At 35.5% G+C, this 24,302-nt stretch overlaps 1 protein-coding gene across 2 annotated transcripts in view; it reads right to left on the reverse strand.

Moving 5' to 3' along the window:
* Positions 1 to 1,107: 1,107 nt before the first annotated feature.
* Positions 1,108 to 24,302, reverse strand: part of LOC149793755 (ankyrin repeat and SAM domain-containing protein 3-like) — a 57,361-nt gene continuing 34,166 nt past the window's right edge. For both annotated transcript variants that reach the window (XM_089967738.1, XM_089967739.1), the window contains exons 10-14: positions 22,450 to 23,282; positions 19,514 to 19,644; positions 17,233 to 17,374; positions 11,300 to 11,472; positions 1,108 to 7,287 (exon numbers count right to left, since the gene is read on the reverse strand). In XM_089967738.1, the coding sequence (XP_089823864.1) occupies positions 6,969 to 7,287; positions 11,300 to 11,472; positions 17,233 to 17,374; positions 19,514 to 19,644; positions 22,450 to 23,282 (1,598 nt within the window). In that variant the 3' untranslated portion in view covers positions 1,108 to 6,968. The remainder of the gene's footprint in view (positions 7,288 to 11,299; positions 11,473 to 17,232; positions 17,375 to 19,513; positions 19,645 to 22,449; positions 23,283 to 24,302) is intronic.

Raw genomic sequence — 24,302 nt, forward strand, 5'->3', positions numbered from 1 at the left:
TGGTCTCCAGAATGGTCACAAAGCTCAGCGAATATGATTCAGGATCACCGCTATAATATGCATGAATATTGCTCATAAATGAACTCTGATATTGCAATGATATAAACTTACATACCAAATCTAATCAACATTTGACCAGAAATAAGTCTGTTAGTGTTCACACTCTCAGCCAATCAGATCTTAGGTCACCTTATAGGTTTACATACCATATGTAATCAAAGTCTATTCATCAACATGTTCTGTTGAGTGCACACACATGAAGCCAATCAGATACAAGATCACCTGTTCACACAGCCAATCATATACAAGATCACCTGATAACAAACACAGTCAATCAGATACAAGATCACCTGCTCACAAATGCAGCCAATCAGATACAAGATCACCTGCTCACAAATGCAGCCAATCAGATACAAGATCACCTGCTCACAAATGCAGCCAATCAGATACTACTACTAATTAATATTCTTGGATGTTGCTCATAATCAAACTCATCTGAGGGCATGACAATATAGGTCTAACATACTAAATCTGTTTGAAATCTGATAGGAACTCAAGCCTAGCATGTTGACAGATTGCCTATGCATGACAGATGGCAGGCACTAGGTCACGGCAGAAGCTTGCTTAGCCTATGGCCAGATGAGCTAAAAATTGTACAAGCAAAAAGATCTTCAGATGAGGATTATAATATATGTATGCACCAAGCTTCACAGCGGTCCAAAGGAAACTCTGGGACTAGGTGACATGCATTACAAAAGATTAGGTAATACACTTGATTCAGTTGCACGACAAAAAGGGCAATAACTTTAACAAAAGGTACTGGAACAACATAATTTGACACTATGCACATTTTCAGATGATGATGATAATATTTTCCATGTTTCTGTGTGTGGTTTAGATTGTTAACGTAGCTTTAACATTTTTTTAGTCATATCGCTATGATGTCTGCAGTTTGGCAGTTTATAGTGCTGTCTAGCACTGGGGCATCATGTCAGCGACATGTAGCATCATGTCCCAGAGTTTGTCACCAGAGTGTGTGAAGGATGGACGGATGACACAAGGACTCCTAAACAGACATGGGTATATAAAGAGTAAATGAGAGAAAAGCAAGAAATTAAGCATGTTTATTTTTATTTAATCTACCTGAGATCAACAGGACACAATATGTAAATCATGAAAACAGAAACATTTCTCTACATCATTACAAAATGAAGGATGCAAAAGCAAATATCAACCATCATGAAACTGCAATCTAAAGATAAAACGATTTGTAAAAAGAGAAATACTTTCAAATTTGAACTACAATTGTGTAAAGATACATGTAATAGATGAATTAATGTTTTTTGGATTTGCATTCAATTGAAGGATGCAAAAGCAAATATCAACCATCATGAAACTGCAATCTAAAGATAAAACGATTTGTAAAACGACAAATGCTTTCAAATTTGAGCTACAATCATGTAAAGATACAGGTAACAGATGGATTAATGATTTTTTGGATTTGCATTCAATCCAGTAAATGACACTTCACTTGCAATTCATGTGCATCTAATAGTGTAATAACTAAAGCAACTTTGATTGCTTGTCACTTCAGATCATACACTTGTTTTCACAATACCATTTTGAATCCTCATTTCAATTCCCAAAACCATGATGCAGAGGTCATAACCCATGTCAACCCATGTCAGCCAAATATATGTTGTCTTCCTGTCAGGACTTCATATATTGCATTTTTGTACAAAGATATTTAATGTGGGGTTGTGAACAGCATGCTGAACTCATGACCAAGAAGATGTGACCTTGATCCTACAGTTAGATCAGCCTGGATCTGCCACCATAGCATGTCCATGGGCAATGCACTTTACTCCACTTATCATGGCACTAAATAACATACATGTGTTCCTGTGTTGTAAACCACCAAACCATTCTCAAACCCAAAACATCTGAAATGAGCACATTATATGAAAGCTTAGTACATCTGACCTTTTGACCACATTCCATTGGAGGAAGCCAAAATATAAAACACAACTTATCTTTACTTGGTTATCATTAAAATAAAACAAATACCAATACTGATCATTTCTATCCACTTGGCAGGTGATAGGGTAACAGACAGACAGATGGATATATAACGAGTATCACACTATACACTATGCTTTTTTTTACACAAATGCTTGGGGCTAAATATTGCATCCGATGATGCAATGCAGAGTTAGATTCACAGTATTACTCGACTTTTATCAGATGTCCTGATTGTATTTAGTCACTTACAAGTCCAGTCTGACTATAAACAACACAGACCCAGTCTGACTCTAAACAACACAGACTTAGTCTGACTATAAACAACACAGACCCAGATCTATTATAAAACTTGGATAGGTCATGTAAGTGCTTATAGACACTTTTTGCAGTTATATGTGTCATTTAGAAATCACGGTCAATATCTGGACAATACATTACTGGGAACATTGACAAGGCATGGCTTTCATTTCTAAGACTGTCATGGTACTGTCTAAGAGGGTAAGCCATAAGTAAATGTTTGACTACCTTTCATAGGATGTAGTCGTGAATGGCTTCTCAAAATCAAAATCAGTCAGTACATGTGTTGGGCGCACAGATGGCAGTATGGATGGCTGTACTATAGAAGTATTGATAATATTAAGCAGATAGATGAATCTAAGGCAATGTTAACATTTCATGGCTCTACTTGACAAGGCATAGGATGTCTGCAACAGAAGCTTTATAGTCCCTGAATAGTGTAGATCTAGAACTGTTACAGCAAATTAAGGTGCAGCTAGACGGCAGAGCTCTTTTAAATCATGTATTAACCCTGTGCCCAAAAATTGTTTGGACATGAAGGGGGAATATTGCCCACTGGGTTGCCTAGAATTGGGTGGACACTCCCACAAAGTGTCAAGATTCTCAACTGCAACAGAAGATGGAAGACAGGGAAAAAAATGGCCAAAATTAATCAGCTCTATCATTGGATTGCTATACCAAGTGACACACCTGTAACTCGTGAGACAGTTTAGGTAGTTGTTGACAAGTCACAGCCTCATCCATTCCCCCAGATGTAACTGTAGAAGTAGGTCAATGTGATCGGGGAAATATATTCAATGGAAAACAAGAATCTTTCATTATGTCTCATTGTAGGGAGAGAAAATTCCACCCACAGCATCAAAACTTTGTGAAATTCTGGCCCTGGGGTGTAATCTTCCTATTCTACACCAATGCATACGAAGAATTCAATTATTCCACATGCTATATGATAACCCTTGAGTAGGATTTCCCAATTCAACACCATTGCAAAAAATTACCCTCCAGTGGGATTTCCCTATCCCATCCCAATGCATATAATGACCACTGAGTGGGATTTCCCTATCCCACACCAATGCATATAAAGACCATTGGTTGGGATTTCCCTATTCCACACTAATATAGAGAACGACCCCTTGAATAGGACTTGTCTATCCAACACCAATGCATACAATGAGTGGGATTTCCCTATCAAACACCAATATAGAAAATAACCCATTGAGTGGGATTTCCCTATCCCACACCAATGCATATGGTGATTCCCATGGAAGTTGCAATAGCTCAATTAGCAGAGCATTAGACTCACTGAGTTGAGTAAAGTTTTATGATAAAGAAACCTGGCCCCTCCATCAGGAAAATGTACTCAACATTTTGAAGAATAAATGGAAGTCCAGACGTAGAAACCATAAGTTTTTTGATTGGTCAATTTTTTTAAAACAAGATTTGTAGTTTAGTAAAGTATATGAGAGAGAGAACTGGATCAGCTCTATCCATTGACTTGGTTTGATTTTGTGGTTTTGACACCATTTTTCAGCATACAATAGGCTATTAATGGCAGCCAGTTTATTTGGTGGAGGAAGTACCATGTCAGGTTTTGCAAAGGTGGCCATATTTGATGGTGGATTTCTATCTGACAGTGGATTGCATAAACCTAAAAGCCCTTCATGTCAATATGCTTTCTATCCAGTTTAGAAAAATTATAAAGAATGAATTTTGATGAGAAGTTCTTCAAAGATTTTTGTTTAGTTTTAGCAACGTCAGACATAACTGATGGCAGATCAACATCATATGTATGAATTTAATAGCCTGTCATGTCAGGCAATTTGGATAAAACTACTCCAATGATTTATTTTAAAAAATCTTCAAAATGATGCCGTCCAAGTCATACCAAAGACTTACAAAAATGGTACTAACAGCTGCCTCGATAGGCACTCAGCATTAAGAGGTTAGTGTTAGGACTGGTCGGCCTGGTGTCAGGATAATTTAACTGGGTGGGACATCATTCTGTGGCCATTTTAGAAATCACTTTGATACCAATCATTGCAAATGTACATAGCTGACTAAATCAGACTGTCACCTAAGCGGTGAATTCTGAATGACCCTTAATAATATTCAGACATAAAAAATATCACAACCTTGATCAACTTTTCAAGCAGTTATGCAGAGATTTAGGTATGGACAAGAGATTTAGATATGGACAGAACCTTCTTTTTGATGGGAAGTGTTTTCACTTGTCAAATACAGTGGTACTGTTAATAAGTGTCACTAAAGTGAGTATTCAATTTTGTCCTTGACCAACTGGTGTCAACAGATATGAAATAGTTAAATTTACGAAAAGATTTTATTAATGTTGTGTTTTAGACCAAGTTTTTAATATATATGTTTCTGCTTCAGCAGCTTTTGTTGTACTATTGAAATGATCTTGTACTGCAAAAAAGGTGAGGGATTTTTTTTCCTGAAATGAGGAATAACATTTATGATCCACATTAGAATGATGGCAAATTATTTATCATAATAACTTCTATGATATTATGTTTCTGTGCATTTGTTTTTTCATTTTTGTACTGGTTTTAACTTTTGGCATATTAACGGCTATATCATGCAGAAGAAATGGAGGCAAAGTGCCTTTCCTAAGGATTCATGAAAGCAGCCAACCCAGGCTACCACAGTTCCTCACTGAAATGTAGAGATAGGATGCTTGGGTGTTTTATGGTATACACACCACAATGAAGGTTATATTGTGTTGAAGCAAATAAAGTGCCTTGGTGAAAGACAACACAGTAACTGATCCAGGCTAATCCAATAGTGGGAATCAAACCTAAACAGATGTGTTCCTGAGTCAATGCCATAACTATTGAGCCACTGTGGCTCTTCCTAGGCGAATTGTAAGGAAGCACAGGTCCCATTGGTAGATTTGAACCTGAGTGTGCAGTCTGCTGAGTCACAACCCCACCCTAATATTAAAACCCCACCCCAATATTAAAACCCCACCCTAATATTAAAACCCCACCCTAATATTAAAACCCCACCCCAATATTAAAACTCCACCCTAATATTAAAACCCCACCCCAATATTAAAACAATGTTAAATAAACAGAAGATGAATTAATGACAATAGCCTTTAATATATTACGAAAAAAGAAATGGTACAACTTATGCATAATGAATTTACCATATTTACTCAAATTTAATATATCCAACTTCAAACAGCATAAACACAGATCTACCATTGTATAATGTACCAGATCTGTCTTGACTTTCATAAAGTTTTTTTCAACTTGTGTACTCAGCTCAAAATTATAGCCCTATGTCAAATTACTATAAAGTAAAATTAATATTAATATATATATAATTCAATTATTAAGTCAGGTCCAACTGAAAGCAACACAAACTTTGAACTGTCATTGTATAATTTGCCAGCAGATCAGGGTCTATGTTGTTTTGTTGTACTGATTACTCCTACAAAACTGCAAAGAACCAATCTGCTGGCATATTATGTGATGGCATGTCTTAATCTATGCAGTTTGCAAGTGGATCTAACTTTCATGTGAATATATATGGTATTCGAAAATGAATTACAATTTTAACTTTGACTAGCATTAGTTTCCGATTCCGAGGACTTAGATTCTTACAATGGATCAGAAGTAAGAAACCTTCAATACCATACAATTTTATGATCACATTATAAATACAACGACATAATGCCAATTATAAAATAAATAACTTTAATTCTCAGCAAATAATGAATTTAATGATGAACCAAGTTATTCTTTGATATTTTTTCCTTCTCAACAAATTACAATTGTATGAATAAAATGAATTCTTACTGAACAGAAAAAAGTATGCACCGACTGATACTTAAACATTAAAATCTGCTGTAATAAGAATAATAATACACAATTTGACAAGTTGATGACATGATGATTTTCTTATGTGAATACCATACAAATGTTGATTTCTCATGAAGATGACACATGGAATTGTCAAACCCAGAATATAATATTTACCAAGACTAATTTTTCCTATATATTTTTTTCCTGTTTTTTTAATAGTATTAAATAAATATACCCATCTACACTAGCCAAAGCCCTGATGTCACCCAACCAGTCTTTGACTCTAATATGTCTGATAAGCATTTGAAATCCTGTATCATTGTTTGTGGATGTTTGCTATACTGCTTTAAGGAAAGATAGTTTCTGTCAATCTAACCAATCAAACAAGGAAAACAAGCCATCAAATAAAAGAACTGAATTATTTAACATCCCTATGAACAATTGTTCCATGAAATATTACATACTGCCTGCAAACTAGGCAAAATTAAAAAAAAAAAAATTCTTACCACTATTGAAATCTCTATGCCATTTCCAGAGAAACGTCAATTACCTTTCACTCTTTGCATACAGTCAACACAATTAATCTACATCTTGCATCTGAGTATCTCAGAAATTCTAAATGCAACTGGATTCCAACTAATGGGAAACACTTTTGAAAAGTTCTGCTACACAATGTTATCATAAACAAAACAGAAAGCAACATTTAACAGCCTTGGCTTCTCAAATATATATTATTATTCCCAAATTCTGCATTGGCATTGCATGACTTTCATGAACATTATTTACATTTATCGCAAGTAAACAAGAAACAGGCCAATATTAAGTGAATCCTCTCTCAGGGGACTGCGAACCACTAGCATTTTGCCCAAGTAGACCATCTGTATTCAATATTATTTTATTCATTATCTGCTGAATGTCTTTTACACAATGATCAACTTTCCGCAGTAAAGACTCTGTGGGTAAGCTTTCTTTGTCATTAGGTCCTCTTCTGCTCTTTTCCTCAAGCGACACACCTTCTTTCACAGCAGTCACCAATTCTGTAGCACCAGAATCTGTCCTGGACATTCTGATTGGTTGTTGCTGCTGTTGTTGATCACGATCAGGTGGAACTCTAGATTTTACTACATTCAAATACTGTCTGCAAAAATAGGAAAAGAAATCTCAAGATAAAAGAAGACATTTAAATTCAGGTCCAAGTGGCTGAACAGCAGTGCTCTTAGACTCTTTTTTAATGATAAATGTGAAACGGTTATAAACATGACTCACATTTTAAACCTATGACATATTAAATTATAAAATTTCTTTTAAACATATGTTGGGACAACCAGGTAGCACAGTCTTATTTAAGTAGTCCACTGAAGGTACTTAAAAGAAAATAAAAACTATCAGCTTTAAGACTTCTGTCTTGTGATGTCACTTTTAATTATTTTCCTTGCTGAAATATTTAAAATTATGCTTCACAGAATATAAAAAAAGAGGCCTATATGACCATCCCACTAAGCAAGCTTAAATAGCGTTATTGTTCTTGTGGGCCAGAGAAACAAAACATGCTGAGTGGTTGTCAGGTAGATGGCACCAGTGGTTTAAATCTGCAAGACAAAGAAAAGCAGACACTATATACATGCAATGACCTGCTTTATGAACATGAGAATATCATACAGAGTTACCCACGATGATCAATACCTGTAAAAGGATGCACACGACCTTGTTTTGGAAATGAGAACAATTAGACTTTTTCTCAGCTGTCTGGCTCCACTGTTTTTAAACAAACCGCCATCACGTGATACTTGCCAGTCAACCTGTTTATGCTATGATGGACCCTCATTAATTGCTTTAAATGATCACTCCTTGGCTCTCCACACTACATTGTGCTCTAGACTAAACAAACTGGGACTACATTCTTCATTACCTAAATGTAAACAGAAGCGAAAAAAGAAACGTTGTTTCAAAGCTGGCCAGCGCAGAACAGGAAGAATTCCAGTTATCTCCCTTATTTCAGCTTGACAATAAAAAAAAAAATTTTGACCGTTAATTTAGATGACCTAATTCAAATCCCTATTAATTCATCAACCTTTGTGTCAACTCTCCAAGAGATACCTCTGCATATTGCATTATTCAATGCCCAATCAGTAGGACCACCGGAAAAATGCACAGAAATAGTTAATTTTATCAACGACCAGAATATTGACGTCTTTTTCCTGACAGAAACATGGCTAAAAAATTAGGCGATGAGCCCAAGTGTGCAGATCTAACACCCACTGGTTACTCCATCAAGTTGTTCCCCCAAGGTGGAATTGCTATCATCACAAAGAACTCCATGATCAAACGTCGTACGCACAATCCTGATGAAGAGTGATCCAAAGTCATGTGAACTTGATCCAATTCCAACATCACTGCTGCTTGAGTGCTTAGATCCAGTATTGCCTTTACTAACTGATGTTATTAATACCTCTCTCTCATTCGGGGAATTCCCATCATTATTCAAAACTGCCATTGTAAAGCCTCTGCTGAAGAAACCAACAGTAGACCATAACAATTTAAAGAACTACTGCCCAGTTTCTAATCTCCCATTCATATCAAAAATCTTAGAAAAGATTGTTATATCCCAGCTTGTATCTCATCTGAATTCAAACAGACTTTTTAGCAATGTACAATCTGCATATCGTCCTTGCCACAGAACTGAAACTGCTCTTTTAAAAGTAGTTAATGACATTCTCTCTGCATTGGATAGCGGAAAGATTAGTCCTCACCCTCCTTGATTTGTCTGCAGCATTTGACACACTAGACCATGATATATTACTTCACCGTCTCCAGCATGTATTTGGCATTCATGATACAGCCTTACTGTGGTTCAAGTCCTACTTGGTCAACAGGACACAAATTGTATCTGCAAATGGAATACACTCCATCACAGTTGATCTAAGTTGTGGTGTTCCACAGGGGTCTGTTCTTGGACCGGTTCTCTTCATTCTATACACTCAGTCGCTCTCTAGTGTCATAGATCATCATTCAGTGTCTCACCAATTGTATGCTGATGACACCCAAATATACAAATCTAGCCACCCAACTTAAGTTGATGCTACCATCCAAGGTGTAGAGAGGTGCATTCCTGATGTGAAATCATGGATGACTTGTAACAAGCTGCAGATGAATGATGATAAAACTGAGGCCATTCTGATCACAACACAAAGACTTTCTCATTCACACCCTTTACCTCAAACAATAAATATCAGCAACACCATCATTTAATTCACACAATCAGTATGAAACCTAGATGTTACTCTGGACAGTACTCTCACATTGCACCAACATGTCATGAACATATGCAAGGCTGCATATCTTGAGCCGAGACGCATCAGCTCCATTCGCAAATATCTTTCAGCTGATGCCACTAAAACACTTGTGTGTTCATTAGCACTTTCAAGACTGGACTATTGTAACTCAGTTCTGTCTGGTTCATCTCAATATCTGCTCCAGAAACTTCAAAAAGTTCAAAACACAGCTGCTCGGATCATACTTAGAGTACCACGATCAGAGCACACCTTCCTGCTGCTCTGTACCCTACACTGGCTATCCATTCGATCCAGAATCAAACACAAAATTTGTTCTCTGTACTACGTTTCACTGTAGGACTCTAGTCCAACACACCTATCCGACCTCACCCATGTGTACACACCAGCAAGATATTTACGCTCCTCTTCTGACAATCGTATACTCATTATTCCCACTATGAAAACAAAGTCATATGGACAGCGTTCTTTTGCATACCAGGGCCCAGCAATGTGGAATGAATTGCCCACTGAACTTAGACACAAAGACACAGTGATCCCATTCAAGAGTGTTCTTAAAACTCACTTATTTCGACTGCAAGAACAAACTTAAAGACCTAATAATGTTTCCTACCTTAAATATTCTCAGCATGGTTTTTTTTATGTTTTCCAATTTCATGGTGTTTGATTTTTGTAATCATATCATTATATATGTTTTTTATCTTATATGTGTTGTCTAATGTTGTAAAGCGCTTAGAGCTTCTAAAGATTAGGTGCTATACAAAGTCCTCCTTATTATTATTATTATTATTATTATCATTATTATTAGTGCTAGAAGATGACCCTATGAAGGCAATTTAGAGTCAATATATCAATTCAAAATACTACCAGTGGGAAGGCTCAATGAAGGCCTGTACAGGCAAATTTAGTGCACCTGTCTTTTTGAACGCAAGGTGGGTGCAGAGCTATACCATATGTTTAACCTGGAACTTGGTGATAGGAGACAATCTAAAAATGCAATGAAGCGTCTATGTATAATATAATTTACAATACTACCTGTAGAAAGGCTCAAGGATAGCCAGTACAGGTAAAATCATTGAAGTTTGGTGCCCCGTCATAAACCATATTTTTGGTTTGAAACTGCATACAGTATGAGATCTATTTCTAACAGCAGTGAATTGCAGCAATGTGTTAAAATCTAATTCATTATAAAAGTCAACAGATGTCTCGATGTATTGTTCTATTACCAAGTTTACAGAACATCAGACAAGTAAAACTGCTTCTAGTGTGATAACAATTTCAGCCAATTAGCAAGATCACCTCATTACACAACTCAAGTGAGATCTTGAATATATAAGATTATATTTCAAGTTTTATCAAAATTAATCAGAAACATTACATCCAGAGTGGAACCATGCTCAGCCAATCAAATGCAAGATCACCTCATTAATATGCATAGATCTTGTTCTCTGCTGAAATCATCTAAGATCTTCATGATATCACCCTATATTCCAAGTTTAATCAAAATCAGATCAGAACTATGGCTTCTAGAATGGCAATAAGATTACCTCATTAATATGCATGCATTCTGCTCATTATTGAACACATTTGAAATCTTGATGATATGAGAAATTATTCCAAGTTTGCTCAAAATCAGATCAGAAATATGGCCTCCTTCATGGAAACAAGCTCAGCCAATCAGATGCAAGATCACCTCATTCATATGCATAGATCTCTTTCACATCTGAACCCATCATGATATAAACCTATATTCCCAGTTTGATCAGAAATCATAACAAATTTGTATCAAAAGTAAAAAGTTGTTAATAAAAACTGATACTAATCTTGATATTTAATCATATTCCCATCAACACTACAAACCTCAGTTTTCTGTGAGCTTCTCTGAGCTCTTCACACTGTTGTCTAGTGTCCATAACAATGCGCTGTACATGTTGCCAGGCGGTACGTTCCTCCATAAGACAACTTTCTGTTACGCTGCGTAGCTGCTGTTCTTGCTTTACTTGTGCTTTCAGCTTGTCTATTTGGTCAACTGCCTACAAGGCAGAATATGGAAAAATCATTGGCAATTAATAACTAACATCTTGACTAAGACATTAATTGCAAATGATAAATACAATTGATGCACAGGTAACTGCTGACTTACACGATTTTGATTTATGCAAATTTTGTGTTAATGTGATATATGATTTTTTTTAAATTTAATTTTTAGTGAAGACAAGAGCATAATAAAATTATTTGTCTAAAAAAAAAAATGGATTTAAAGGATTCATAAATAGCTAAAATGAATGCTATTTTTCAATGAAAATTAAAGGCAGTGAAACCAAATTTTCGGGGCCCTGAGTGGCCGAGTGGTCTAAAGCGCTCACCATTCCGGATCACTGCCATCTCACCTCTGTCTGCGTGGGTTCAAGTCCAAGGCTCGGCTAGCGTGGGTACGTGGGAAAGCCTGCCAGTAGCTTCTCGTGGGTCGGTGGTTCTTCCCTGGGTTTTCCAGGGTTCTTCCTCCACCAGTTATACTGGCTGCCATGTATAGCCTATCTTGTGCTGAAAAATGGCGTTAAACCCTAAATCAACAACAACAACAACCAAATTTTCAAGTTACATGATTTCAAGTTATTTCAAGTTATGCAACCACACTGGGAACACAACTATTGATCAAGTTGGTGGTTAGCTGTACATATAAAATTCTATACATGGGGTTACATCTGAATACCTTAAATTTGTCAGCTGATCCTAAAGAAAATTTGTTCAAAATTCAAGCTACAGTAGTTAAAGTTAGATTATTTATGTATTTAATAAGACTTTTTTCATTGTAGCTGAAACAAAATAAAAGGCTTTTCAATACAAAAATAAACAAGAGGCCCAAGCGGGCCTGATGTTATTCACATGACAAGTAAGCAAGGGAATGCAAATTCACACATTAAAAATGTACATATGTTCACTTATGGGAGAAGGCAAAACTGGCCACTGCAACACAGGTGACCATTGTATACAGGTTCACCATTTAAAATTTATTTCTGAACAAATACCATTCACCTAACATCACTGTTATTATTATTATTACTATTATTAATTTTTATTATTATTACACAATCAATATTGTTTTATGTGCACTGTACAACAAAATCATAATTTGAAGTATATGTTTTTCTTTCCAAAATTTATGTTCCACATGAGATTACTGTATTTCAATCCACCCTAGAAATTAAATCATCACTGACTTACATATACAGATCAATTTTAGTTTCTTCTGGCTATAAAAACAATATCTGGATTAGCCAGTTGCTCAACTTGCCAAAATCAAAGGACACATGAACAGAAAATCCATAGACGTAGTTAATGGTTATTCATTGTGATCCATCAACTGTGATCACGTGACTAAACTAACAAGCATGACACTTTAACTATTAGTTCAAAAGACAATAATCTAAAGGTAATCAATGGATTATACAATGTGTAATAGTAGTAATCCAGAAAGGATTAAAGACATTAATGGATTACTAAATAACCCAAGCAGTATTAACATTACTAGAATTCTTTTGGCGGGGCCAGTTTGGCTTTGGAATTTAGTGTTTGTCGAGATGGATTATGCTATGTGCGATCAGAAGTAATTAAAAATGTTAATGGATTAAGGTTGGATTAGTCATTACTAAAGTACACATAAAACAGGTCTGTTTGACTTCAATATGTAAACTTTGCTGAGATCTCTAACTGAATATTATGTCCCAACATTAACATGCCAAAATCAAAACAACCAAAATATCAGATGAAATTCAATAGTGGATGGAAAAAGGAATTGCAGTGGTTGGAATGAAGATCAAAATGACATTTTAAGAAGAAATTCCCAAATTCAATTCAGCACCAATCTAGAGCAGTTCTGGCAGGTATAGTCTGAATATACCTCCCTGTTTGTTTGTAACCCCCCCCCACTGATTTTAAAAATGAAAGGCACAAATGACATAAAAGATGTACTGAACTTAGTCAGTTCATTTACTGATATATAATTTCAAACATGATTATGCCCAGGGCTGGCCTTAACACCTTACTGTCTGTGCATTTCATTCCAAATGGAAGTTTTCAGTGTAAAAAAACAATCTTGATCGCCAGTCATTTCCATTTCCTATACAAGTCAATTGTCAGCAAAGGAGTGGTTGTACAACTACACATGTACGTACATAGAAGATAAATACTACATCCTCTGCTTCCGACATTGTAAATGTCGAATCAAGCAAAGGAAATGACTGACAACTACAAATTTGCCTTTCACATGGATTTAACAAGGGGTGTAATTTCTATGTTCATGTATACAAAGTGATATAACTCTAAACTCTTACAGAATTATCTGGCTGTTACCAAACAGGATAAACTATGTCACTGTTTCTGAGGAAAATAGACTTGTGCATAGTGTACACAATATGGCGCTGTGTTAATATGAAAAGTCTGTTATGCAAGAAACGTACGGAGGATGCCAGTGTTTAGGACCATTTTGGTTACATTCAGTTTAGAAATTATAAATCAATGAATGAATTGACCAAGTTCTGTGCAGTTTTTATCACATTAAAGATTTCCATTATTGATAGGGGTTACAAACAAATGGGGAGGTATATTCAAGACAATAGTCAGCAACCTTAATCTACCCACAGGCAGAAACAAGTTGAACTTCTTGGTGAACTCAATAGATTTGTACCAACATTGTCACATTCTTTTATATGTATATGAATGAGCACTTTCTCAGCATAAATAGGTGTCATTAATATCATTAATACAGCCAGCAATGTTCCCTGGATCTCTCCCATCCAGTGGAGACTTGACTCTAATTCATACCTTAGTAACTGTGCAAAGCCTTACCTTAAAGTATATACACTTACTTACAACTGGAGTTAATCAGAGCAGGTCATATGGAATGCTGAGTCTGTTCTTTATCCTTACGCCACCACCACCCCGTCCTGAGTCACAGCTCAGTATGCACATATAAATGAATTAGCATTTAATGGCACATCAACACAATAATGGCTAAATGGTGCCAATTAAAGGTGTAACAAATTAACACCTATAATCATTGAGATTGGCACCCAAGGAACTGAGGTGGTTCAGTAGTTAAGGTACAAAACTTGTTAAATTCACTTCAAATATCCGAGAATTACAAATGTGCTAAAGTTTACAGCAATAATTTTCTGCATGTAAATTTATACACTTGGACATGGTTTTTGCATGAAATATATTCTTCATGAAGCAAAATCTTTTTGTTGCAGCTAATCAAATATGTAAAGAAATTTTCATACTTAGATACATTTACTGGTGTGCATCAGGCATGCCTACCTACATTAAATGCAGAATCCTGCACAGCTTTCTTCACTACCAAGAATATGATTGACGAACATTAGAGATGCACAACAATATTTCTGGCTTGGTTTGGCTTAACCTGTTTTCAGGTATCTGGAAGTTTATTGGGCACTGACACTAAATGGTTATGCTGAAGTACAAAGATTGACAGCAACAAGTTGGTCTGGAAATCAAACTTGATAATCTTGTGTAGGAGTCCAGCATGGTGACCACTGGTATTTTACAAACAACTAATCTTATAAATATAATTATACAATCAAATTTTGATCAATTTAGAATGTTACATGTTGTACCACTATGTTATATTTTTCTTCAGTTTTAAATTATAAATCATTCATTATATTTCAGTGTACTCTACTATTTTTATGATTTGTCCTAATGAAAGTTGTGCATCTTACATTCTAAATTAAGTTTTATTTAGCTGCATTAACATTTCCTTTTAGCCATGTTAAATTTTTCCACAAAGGAAAGAACTCGACATATTTTGTACACGTCATTCTGAATATTTCTTATTGTAGGTTACTTCCATTGCTTACTGACAAAAAAATCAGGGTCTAAAGGATGTCCTCCATTGAAATTTCTTCCAATGCTGTTGAATTAAATATGTTATGAAAACAACTGTTTTAAGGTTTCTACAGTTGTTGTGCCTTCATTCATATTTGATGGCACATCAGTATCATTTGTCAAACACTTAAATGGCCCCAATATCAGGATACTTGATGACAAATTCTGTCAGAAGTTTTTTTTAGATTAAAGTTGTGGAAACATTTCTCTGCTTTTACTAATGGCAGCCATATTTGATTGCATAACAGCATTATTTGTATAAATCCAAAAGATGTTCAAGCTAGAACACTGTCAGTTATGACGAAAGTCAGTTAAGTGGTGTTTTACAAGAAGCTGGTAAAGGTTTTCCTACTTTTATAACTGATGCAGAGTGGCAACATCTGTGTAAATTTAAAAGCCTTAATGTCAGAACGCTCTCTATAAAATTTGGTCAAATTCTGTTGAATTGTTTTTGAAAATAATTCAGTTAAGGATTTTTTAAATTTAGTAATGGTGACCACGTTTAATGGTGAATTAGCATCATTTTATCAAATCTCTTATAACCACAATGCTTTCTGTAAACTTCTACTGAGCTGTTTCAGACAAGAATTTTTATTTTTATTTTTAGTAATGGCAGCCATTTGTAACGGTAGATTTCCATTCTTTTTCTTATCAACAAGAAAACCCTTCATGCCCGGATGTTGTTTGTAAAATATGGTCAAGATTTACAATGTGGTGTTTTACTAAATGTTCCAGTTAGATTTTTCTACTTTTAGTGATGGTGGCATATTTGATGTTGGATTGGCATATGTACAAAATTGAAAACCAATCCATGCAGGATGATTGTTTTCTGTCAAATTTGATTGAAATCTGTTCAGCATTGTTTCTGTAACAGCAGCCATATTTGGTGGTTGATCAGCATCATTTGAAAAAATGTTGAAGACCTTTATGCCTGAATGTTTCCTGCCAATATTTGGTCAAACTGTTGTGTAGTTTTTGAGTTTTTTATTTAAAGTCTTTTCTATTTTCAGTTGTGGATTGGCAACATCAGAATAATTTGGAAAACCTACATGCCAGGATTCTTTCTGATGAGCTGTTTTTGAAAATAGATCATTTAAATAGTTTTCTATATTTAATAATAGCAATGCCAAATCAGCATTATTGGAACAAATTTTAAAGTCCTTCACTGTTAATGTTCATGTTTACTTTTTTGGTACCTTTCTCATTTTCTCTGGCATAAGCTGTTTAATTATTTCCATGAGGTTAAAATTTTTCAATTTTCGACACCCACCTCAATGAATTTCCATATACTTTATTTTTCAAGATATATTCTTCCACTTTGATAATACAAACTCTGCTCTAAAAAACATCAATATCAGTAAATTATCAGACATTAAGTCCTGACTAGTGTGAATACTATGGTGACTATATGAATGTGTACAGTGACTATATGAATGTGTACAGTTCTGAACTTTGTCAAACTTATTTGATATCCAAGTTGAAAAGTCATATATATATATGTTAATGTGCATGAGACATATCAAGTATTCCTTATATATTGTAAAGCAATTTTCACATGTTATTTAACACAAGATGATCACTGATCCTGTAAGACTGTTGTTGTTGTTGTCAGTGTCATTTTTCAGCACATGGTGGCTGGTATGTAAGTTGGAGGAAGAACCAAGGAAAACCACAGGAAAAACTACCAACCCACAGGAATCAACTGGCAAGCTTTCTCACATACCCATGTTGGCTGAGCCCAAGACTTGAAATCACATGAACTGAGGTGAGATGACAGTGATCTGTATAGGTGAGCACCTTAGACCACACAGCCACCTGGGACCCCTCCTGTAATATTATTTTGCATCTCATATCTTATATGAGCAGCAAAAGGTGGATAACTCTACCTGGTGAAGCTGAACAGCCATTTCCTGCATCTCACTCTCCAGTCGATCCGCATATGCCTGTTCTGGGTCATTCCGTGCAGTGGGGGCACTACCATGCCAACGTGTGATAGCATTGGTCATTTTCTTTCTGGGACCAAATAATCTGCAATATGAATGTAATTGCTGATGAGCATCTGAAATACATATAACATAAATATAATTCCTTTACAACTTGATTCCTTGAGATGAAACTGTAAAAAGCTTTTGATCACCAGTATTCAATTGTCTTACAACAGACCATAAGATCTACCCACACTCCTCTACCTTGGAACTTGTGGCAAAATGGACTTATTATTTTTGTATGGGTAGACAACTCCATTGCCTAGAAGCCCAGAAAACAAACAATGAATCCCAGGCATCCACATTTCTCAATGTGAAAACCCATGTAAGGTAACCCAAAAATATCATTAAAAGTTATAATGAAATTTATATATATTTTTCAATACCAAACATTTAATCATTAAATTCATCCTCAGGGTACATAAAGCATGGTAGCCAAATTAACTCCATATCATCCATGGTTGAAATTGTGGTGACTGTTATTAGCCATGGCCCACACTAATCTACAATTAGTGACTAATCATCATCTGAAGAAGTAATTACAGTCATTACTACCAGCTTATCAGGTTGAATAATTAATGAAAAGGACTTATGAATGCTTTTTTGTCAATGCACTGACATATTTTAGCAGTTTCTTCCATCTTCAGCTTAACACAATATATGTTTATGATCTAGTATTACTCTTGAGCTGTTGTAAAAATGGTGATTCACTACAAAACATGTGACAGTTGTTTCTGTTGGCTGACTTTAACTAAAGACATATGGCAAATTTAAACAATCAAACCAATTATAATTCTTGTTGCATACTACATTGGTTTGTGGAGTAATGACCACTGTATAAGCTAAAATTTCATGTGGAAAATTTAGTTACTTGACAGATTAAAAAATAGATTATTTATATCTGATGAATGATAATGTGAACTGTTATGGTGTGGACTCAGATAAAAATAAACTATGAATACATTTTTTGGTCAGGCATGGCCCAACCGCTGGAAAGCACACAGACAACAAACTAAATGAAAACTGATTTGAGTATCCTTTATCTGCTCATTTCAAATTGATGAAATAAGCAAATTAACTAGTATGACACTTTCTGTTAGCAGGACTGATGATGAGTTACAAGTACTGTGTACAGTTTGGACTGACTTATGTTATTCCTGCTGATTATCATTCTTAAATCAATTATTGTGTTGACTTGTAATACATTTTCCATAATAATTAATACTCTTGTTGGACATTTAATAAGTGTGACCAGAAGCCAATGTATAAATGAAACCCTTCTTCTATTACAATGAAATTTCAATAATAAATGATGATGCTCAGAAGAAATCAATCTATTATTTCTGGGGAAATTACAGCTTAAGGGTTTATCTTCTGACAAAGACTTGTACACTTACACACCCACCCACCAGGATCCACCAACTTACCACCCACACACACTTACCCACCCACCCACCTACACAAGTAATAAAAAATAAATAATCACTAACTGTTCAATAACCAAATTTGACAAAAGCTGTTGAATAGTTTTCACTTACACCAATCTTGGAGGCAACTGTAGTAATTCAATGGACAGCCAGAATATTGAATTTGTGACGCTGTACTGAGTTTGCAACACTATACTATACTGAATTTATGACACAATCTTTTGTTTGTGACACTATTAGTTTGTGATACTATACTGAAATTGTGATACTATACTGAGTTTGTGGAACTACATTATGCTGAGTTTGCAACACTATATACTGAATTTGTCACACAATAGTGAGTTTGTGACAGCATGATAAGTTTGTGACACTATACCTAGTCTGTTACATTATAATGAGTTTGATACTACAGTCTGTGATATCATAATGAGTTTTCGATACAATACATTGTGACACAATACAGCATTTATAATACTATACTAAGTTTGTGAAACTATACTGAGTTTGATACACAGTATTGAGTTTGTTATACTACACTGTGTTTGTGACATTATAACAAGTTTGTTACACTGCTGTGTTTGTGATACTACACAGAGTTTGTGACACTATACCAAGATTTTTGATACTATAATGAGTTGTAATCTGTCACACTGGCATTAATGTCTGTAAAATATACTGCTGATTTTCATGCCAAGCCTTATGTTCAACATATCAGAAATCTTGTTAAATCTGCGTTAGAATGTCATGTGACTCACTTGATGCCAATCTCCTTAAGGTCATTGTCAGTGAGGGAGAGGAACACCTGTAGATCCACATCTTGCTCCTCAAATGTCTTGTAGTACTTGGACAGACCTTGCTGCTCCAGCAGGGAGGCAAGATCTTGGGGCTGTGGGAAAAGAGAGGAAGGACACTTTTAATACTTCTTAACTCATTTGGCCCCAATCCTGCTTGTAGGCATGATGAGGCTGTACCCTATTTCTGAGCTCTGCAGCATCAAGGTCACTTAAGATACACCAAAGTGGGTGATATTACAAAAAAGCAGACAGATATAGCTCTACAATGATACCAAATAATCTGGAAGTTCTAGTTGCACTACAAAATACAGAGGGAAAAACCTAATTTTTTTGACCCATTTTTTTCCCACCTAAAATTCACTCGTGGTCAGAATGCGCTTTTGTGTCCAGATTTTAGACCTTTTGGCCTTAGATCTAAGGCAGACTGGTCTGAACTGCATGCAGACAGGTGAACCTTTGCAAAAACTAAGATAAGGTGGGCATTTGGAATAGAGTGGTCTCCATACGAAAATGATAGGTCCATTAAGCACAACAACAAAAAAATAAAAAAATTTTTAAAAATTTACCATTCTACTCATGCGCAAGCAAAATAACCAATGGAAAATGATGTTTCTAATACAATTAGGCATTAGTCTCATGGAAAATCTGGTGAAAGCTGATGTATTATGATATATTCAGAAATAGCCCCAAAAATGTCTTTCCTACTCGCATTTCAGGCAATAACGACAAAAACCTCCAGGGCCGAATGAGTTATAAGTCACAAAATTTGATCACTGGCATGGCACTGAACACAACAGCTATGACACTCAGACATGGATTGTTCCAGTGTCTAATGTCACAACACTGTAAATGTTATTTTGCCTCTTCATTTTCAATTAGTGCATATATGATTATAAAGTGGGGATCATGTTAGTTTTCAAGTTATGAGACAAGGGCAAGTCATCTATTGCAAAGGTGTGAATCAGGACTCGTGTAATGGACAAATGCAACCATCAACTCATGCCATTAAATATATACATGGTTTATTTATAGGGTGAGGATTTTGAACAATTTTTAAGTTATGACCCAGGTGCAAATCCCCAAACCTCAGGGTCTGGATTTCTATATCCCTCCCATTACTTCATGAAGCCAAGCTCCAGCTGCAATATACAAGCAACTGAGATACCTTCTATACTGTGTACATAGGTAAAATAATACTAATTTTCAACCATCACATTTGAATTACAAATAAATCCTTTTAAAACAAATAATGCAAATTACTACAAAATTTTAAAAATAAAGAGATGGTGAACTTATCAAGTGAAACATTTTCATGTAAGTATAGTTGAACCTGTCTTGTGATAACCACCACTTCTAATCCATGTTTACTAGTCCATTTAATTTTTGCATGGAAAATTTCTTTCTTAATTTAGTCAGAGTGACCTTGACCTAACAATTAACAGGCTTCTTACCTATTCTAAGTGCATGCAATCCAAAAAGTTTGTACCAGGTCTGTGATATAGAACTAACTTTATTGAGCTGAAACAATTTGCTGTTTTTTTAGTCAGTGACCATGACCTTTCACCTTTTAATTGCAAAATCAAGAGCCTTCTTCCTTACCACAAATATGAGCAATCCAGAACATCTGGTTAGGTATCTCATGCAGAACTATCTTTATTGTGCAGAAAACAGTTTTGCAGTCAGTGCCCATGATTTTTTTTTACTCCAATATCAATAGGGTTCTCCTTTACACCAAGTGCAAGCCATCCATAAAGCTTTATAAATATAAATTATTGAGAACTAAAGTTTTTATTCAGAAACTCTTCATCATCTTTCACTCATAGTAACCCTGACCTTTGAAGCCTGATAAAAAAATTATAAGGTTTGTCCTTACATCAAGTGCACATCATCCACAATGTATTGTAACTGCATATTGTGGAGAACTTTTGTTAATATGCAGAAGCACAGAAACTCTTTTTCTTAATTCAATCACTGACAATGACCCTGGACATTTTGATTGCAAAATCAACTGGGTTTTTCCTTAGCCAGTGTAATCTATGAACCAAGTTTAGCAACTGAAGACTGGTTGTTACTGTGTGGAAACCAAATTGGTAACAGACAGACAGACAGATATTATAATACAGTATGTTCCACTTACTGTGGGCATGTAATGAAAAGTGGTCAATGAAGATAGGTAGTCAGCTATTCATAACAGATTTACAGATAGGCTAGTTTTCAAGGTTGAAATTCAAGAAAGAAAAATACCCATAGTTCAATAAGGAAATAAATGGGGCATACTTTTCTGTGTTGAGAAAACTCCTTTGATACCTCAAATGTGAGAAAATGACAGCATAAAATGAAAGGTATTTCTGAGGCCTCTTATGACAGTGTATTAAATGGATACAGAAATCACTGACAAATGATGGAATTTGGTTCCAATCCCTATATCCAAGCTGAGACCACTCTCAAAACAAAACAAAACAAACTTCTGTAAAATTGGGGGGCAGGGGGATGGCTTTGCAAAGTAGTGTATGTTCTCCTAATGAATTATAAGTAAAAGTATTTTATGAAGAAACATGGATCCATATCGTCTTTGGGGGACAGTCTTCCATAGTAGCAACACTATTAACAATAAGTATTCTTTGGGTTGTATCGGGTTTATGTATTACAAGAAGAAGCCTCACTAACACAAATGATCTTGAAAATATCACTGGTCCCAAATTTCTAACCATCAAGACAGAAAGCTTCCAAAATATTAATCAAATTTACCATGACAGCAATTCTGCTACTGACATCTTTTGTGGGGATCATCCATGACACTGATGGAGGCAAGGTGGGGTGGGGGGGAGCAAGGTGTGGTGGGGGGAGAGTAATTCTGAACATGTTGCATTTAAACTACCAATTAAAACATTTCTTACCTGCTTTTGTCCCTTGGACCTTGGTTCTGGAAAGTAAGCATTCTGACTAGCTGATGGCACTGATACAGGCAGTGGTGGGAACATTTGATATTGCTCGTATTGCACATGAAAACCTGGTGGGGGTGGGATGCTGGACCCCATACCAGGAAGTGGGGATGGATGTGGATTGAATGAATTTACAAGAGTGGTTGAAGGTATAATGTCAACTTGTGCTGGGTAAGATGTCATGATCTTTGAAGACGACTCAGTCTTTGGAGTACTGGCAATATTTGGTTCAAAAGTTGGTCTGGAACTGTCTGAGAAAACACTGGATGGAACATTTTTCTTGTTTCCTATCTGTTCTAATTTGCTCCTTGTATTCTCCAGAATTTGCAGAGTCTGGTTATTATTTATTGATAAACCTTGTGTGTGAGAGTTTTCAGTATTTTGTGGTCTACTTGAAATATTAGAGATCCCACTCTTGTACTGTGCAGAATTAACCTGTTCATCCTTATCCTGAATTACAACATCCACATTTTTCCTCAATGATTCTACCTCCAACCTTGACTCTTGTTTGGCAGCAGATGTTTTCTTTTTACCCTGCTCAGGCTCCTCGAAACCCCCATCTGAGGAACCATCAGCATCTACCCGGCTACTGCCTTCTGGAAGGGAGGCTACCCATGACTGGGTATGCGCATCTGGTATGTAACGTGGGAAATCATCACTATCAAGACTGTTCTCTCGGCTGATTCCAAATGCAGCTGCCAAGCCTCCAGAGGACCCAGAGCTGCTCTTGATAGTTAAAGCACCGGTCTTGGAAAATGCATTGGAATCCTCTTCATTTTCACAAGATTCTGAACCAGATGAGAAAATTAACCAGATGATAATTAACAGTAAACAAATGATTTTCAAGACACAGTGGGACAATTAGCTTTTTGTTACCATTTCAAAAGTCAAAACATCAAACTCCACTATAGTAAAATTCATATAGGTCATGTAGGCACTGAAACCTGATTATTTCAGTAATGGATGTCATTTCTTAGAATTTGGTTATACATACTTTTAAATGGCAATTATTCACTTTATTTGGATCATACATCCATATTCCTTTGGAAGGTCATTATTTACATGCCCCTAGAAGTACATAAGGAAAAATCAATGCTAAAATATGTCAACATTTCTGGACATGATCAACTTAAAGGAGTAATCTGGTACAATCCAGATAGAATGTTGTGTACTGTGATGTCACAATGAAAGCTATGCATGTTGATAAACAATTTCACTGTGATGTCACAATGAAAGCTACGCATGTTGATAAACAATTTCACTGTGATGTCACAATGAAAGCTATGCATGTTGATAAACAATTTCACTGTGATGTCACAATGAAAGCTATGTATGTTGATAAACAATTTCATTCTACCATATACTGTGACAATCAGACTTGACATGCTTCTTGGCCCAGTTTAGTACCTGGCCACCACTGTAAAACTCCATAGCAATTGATAATTTTTATCTGGAAGTCTCTTGATGACAATCACGGCGCAAAGCATTCAATAATTAGGACTGAATAGACTCTGGATAAACAAAATTAGTATTAAAATTTTAAATAACATTTTATATTCAATTTAAGATTAGCAAATGCACATACATGACCTGTACGACTTTTACTATAGTAAAGGTGATAGAAAAGAAGTAAAAATTTATGTAAAGATGGTATGTAATTGAAGTCAACATCAGACTACTAACACATCAATTGCAAAAGAAAAAACTGAATAAGTTCATCAAAATTTAACACACAATTCACTTACTTGCAAAACAATTAAACTTTCTGGTAAAATGCTGAAAATGAAAAATTCATATTTAAAACAAAA

The sequence above is a fragment of the Sinohyriopsis cumingii genome, chromosome 8, assembly GCF_028554795.1.
Source record: "Sinohyriopsis cumingii isolate HCF-2022 chromosome 8, ASM2855479v2, whole genome shotgun sequence".
NCBI lineage: Eukaryota > Metazoa > Mollusca > Bivalvia > Unionida > Unionidae > Sinohyriopsis > Sinohyriopsis cumingii.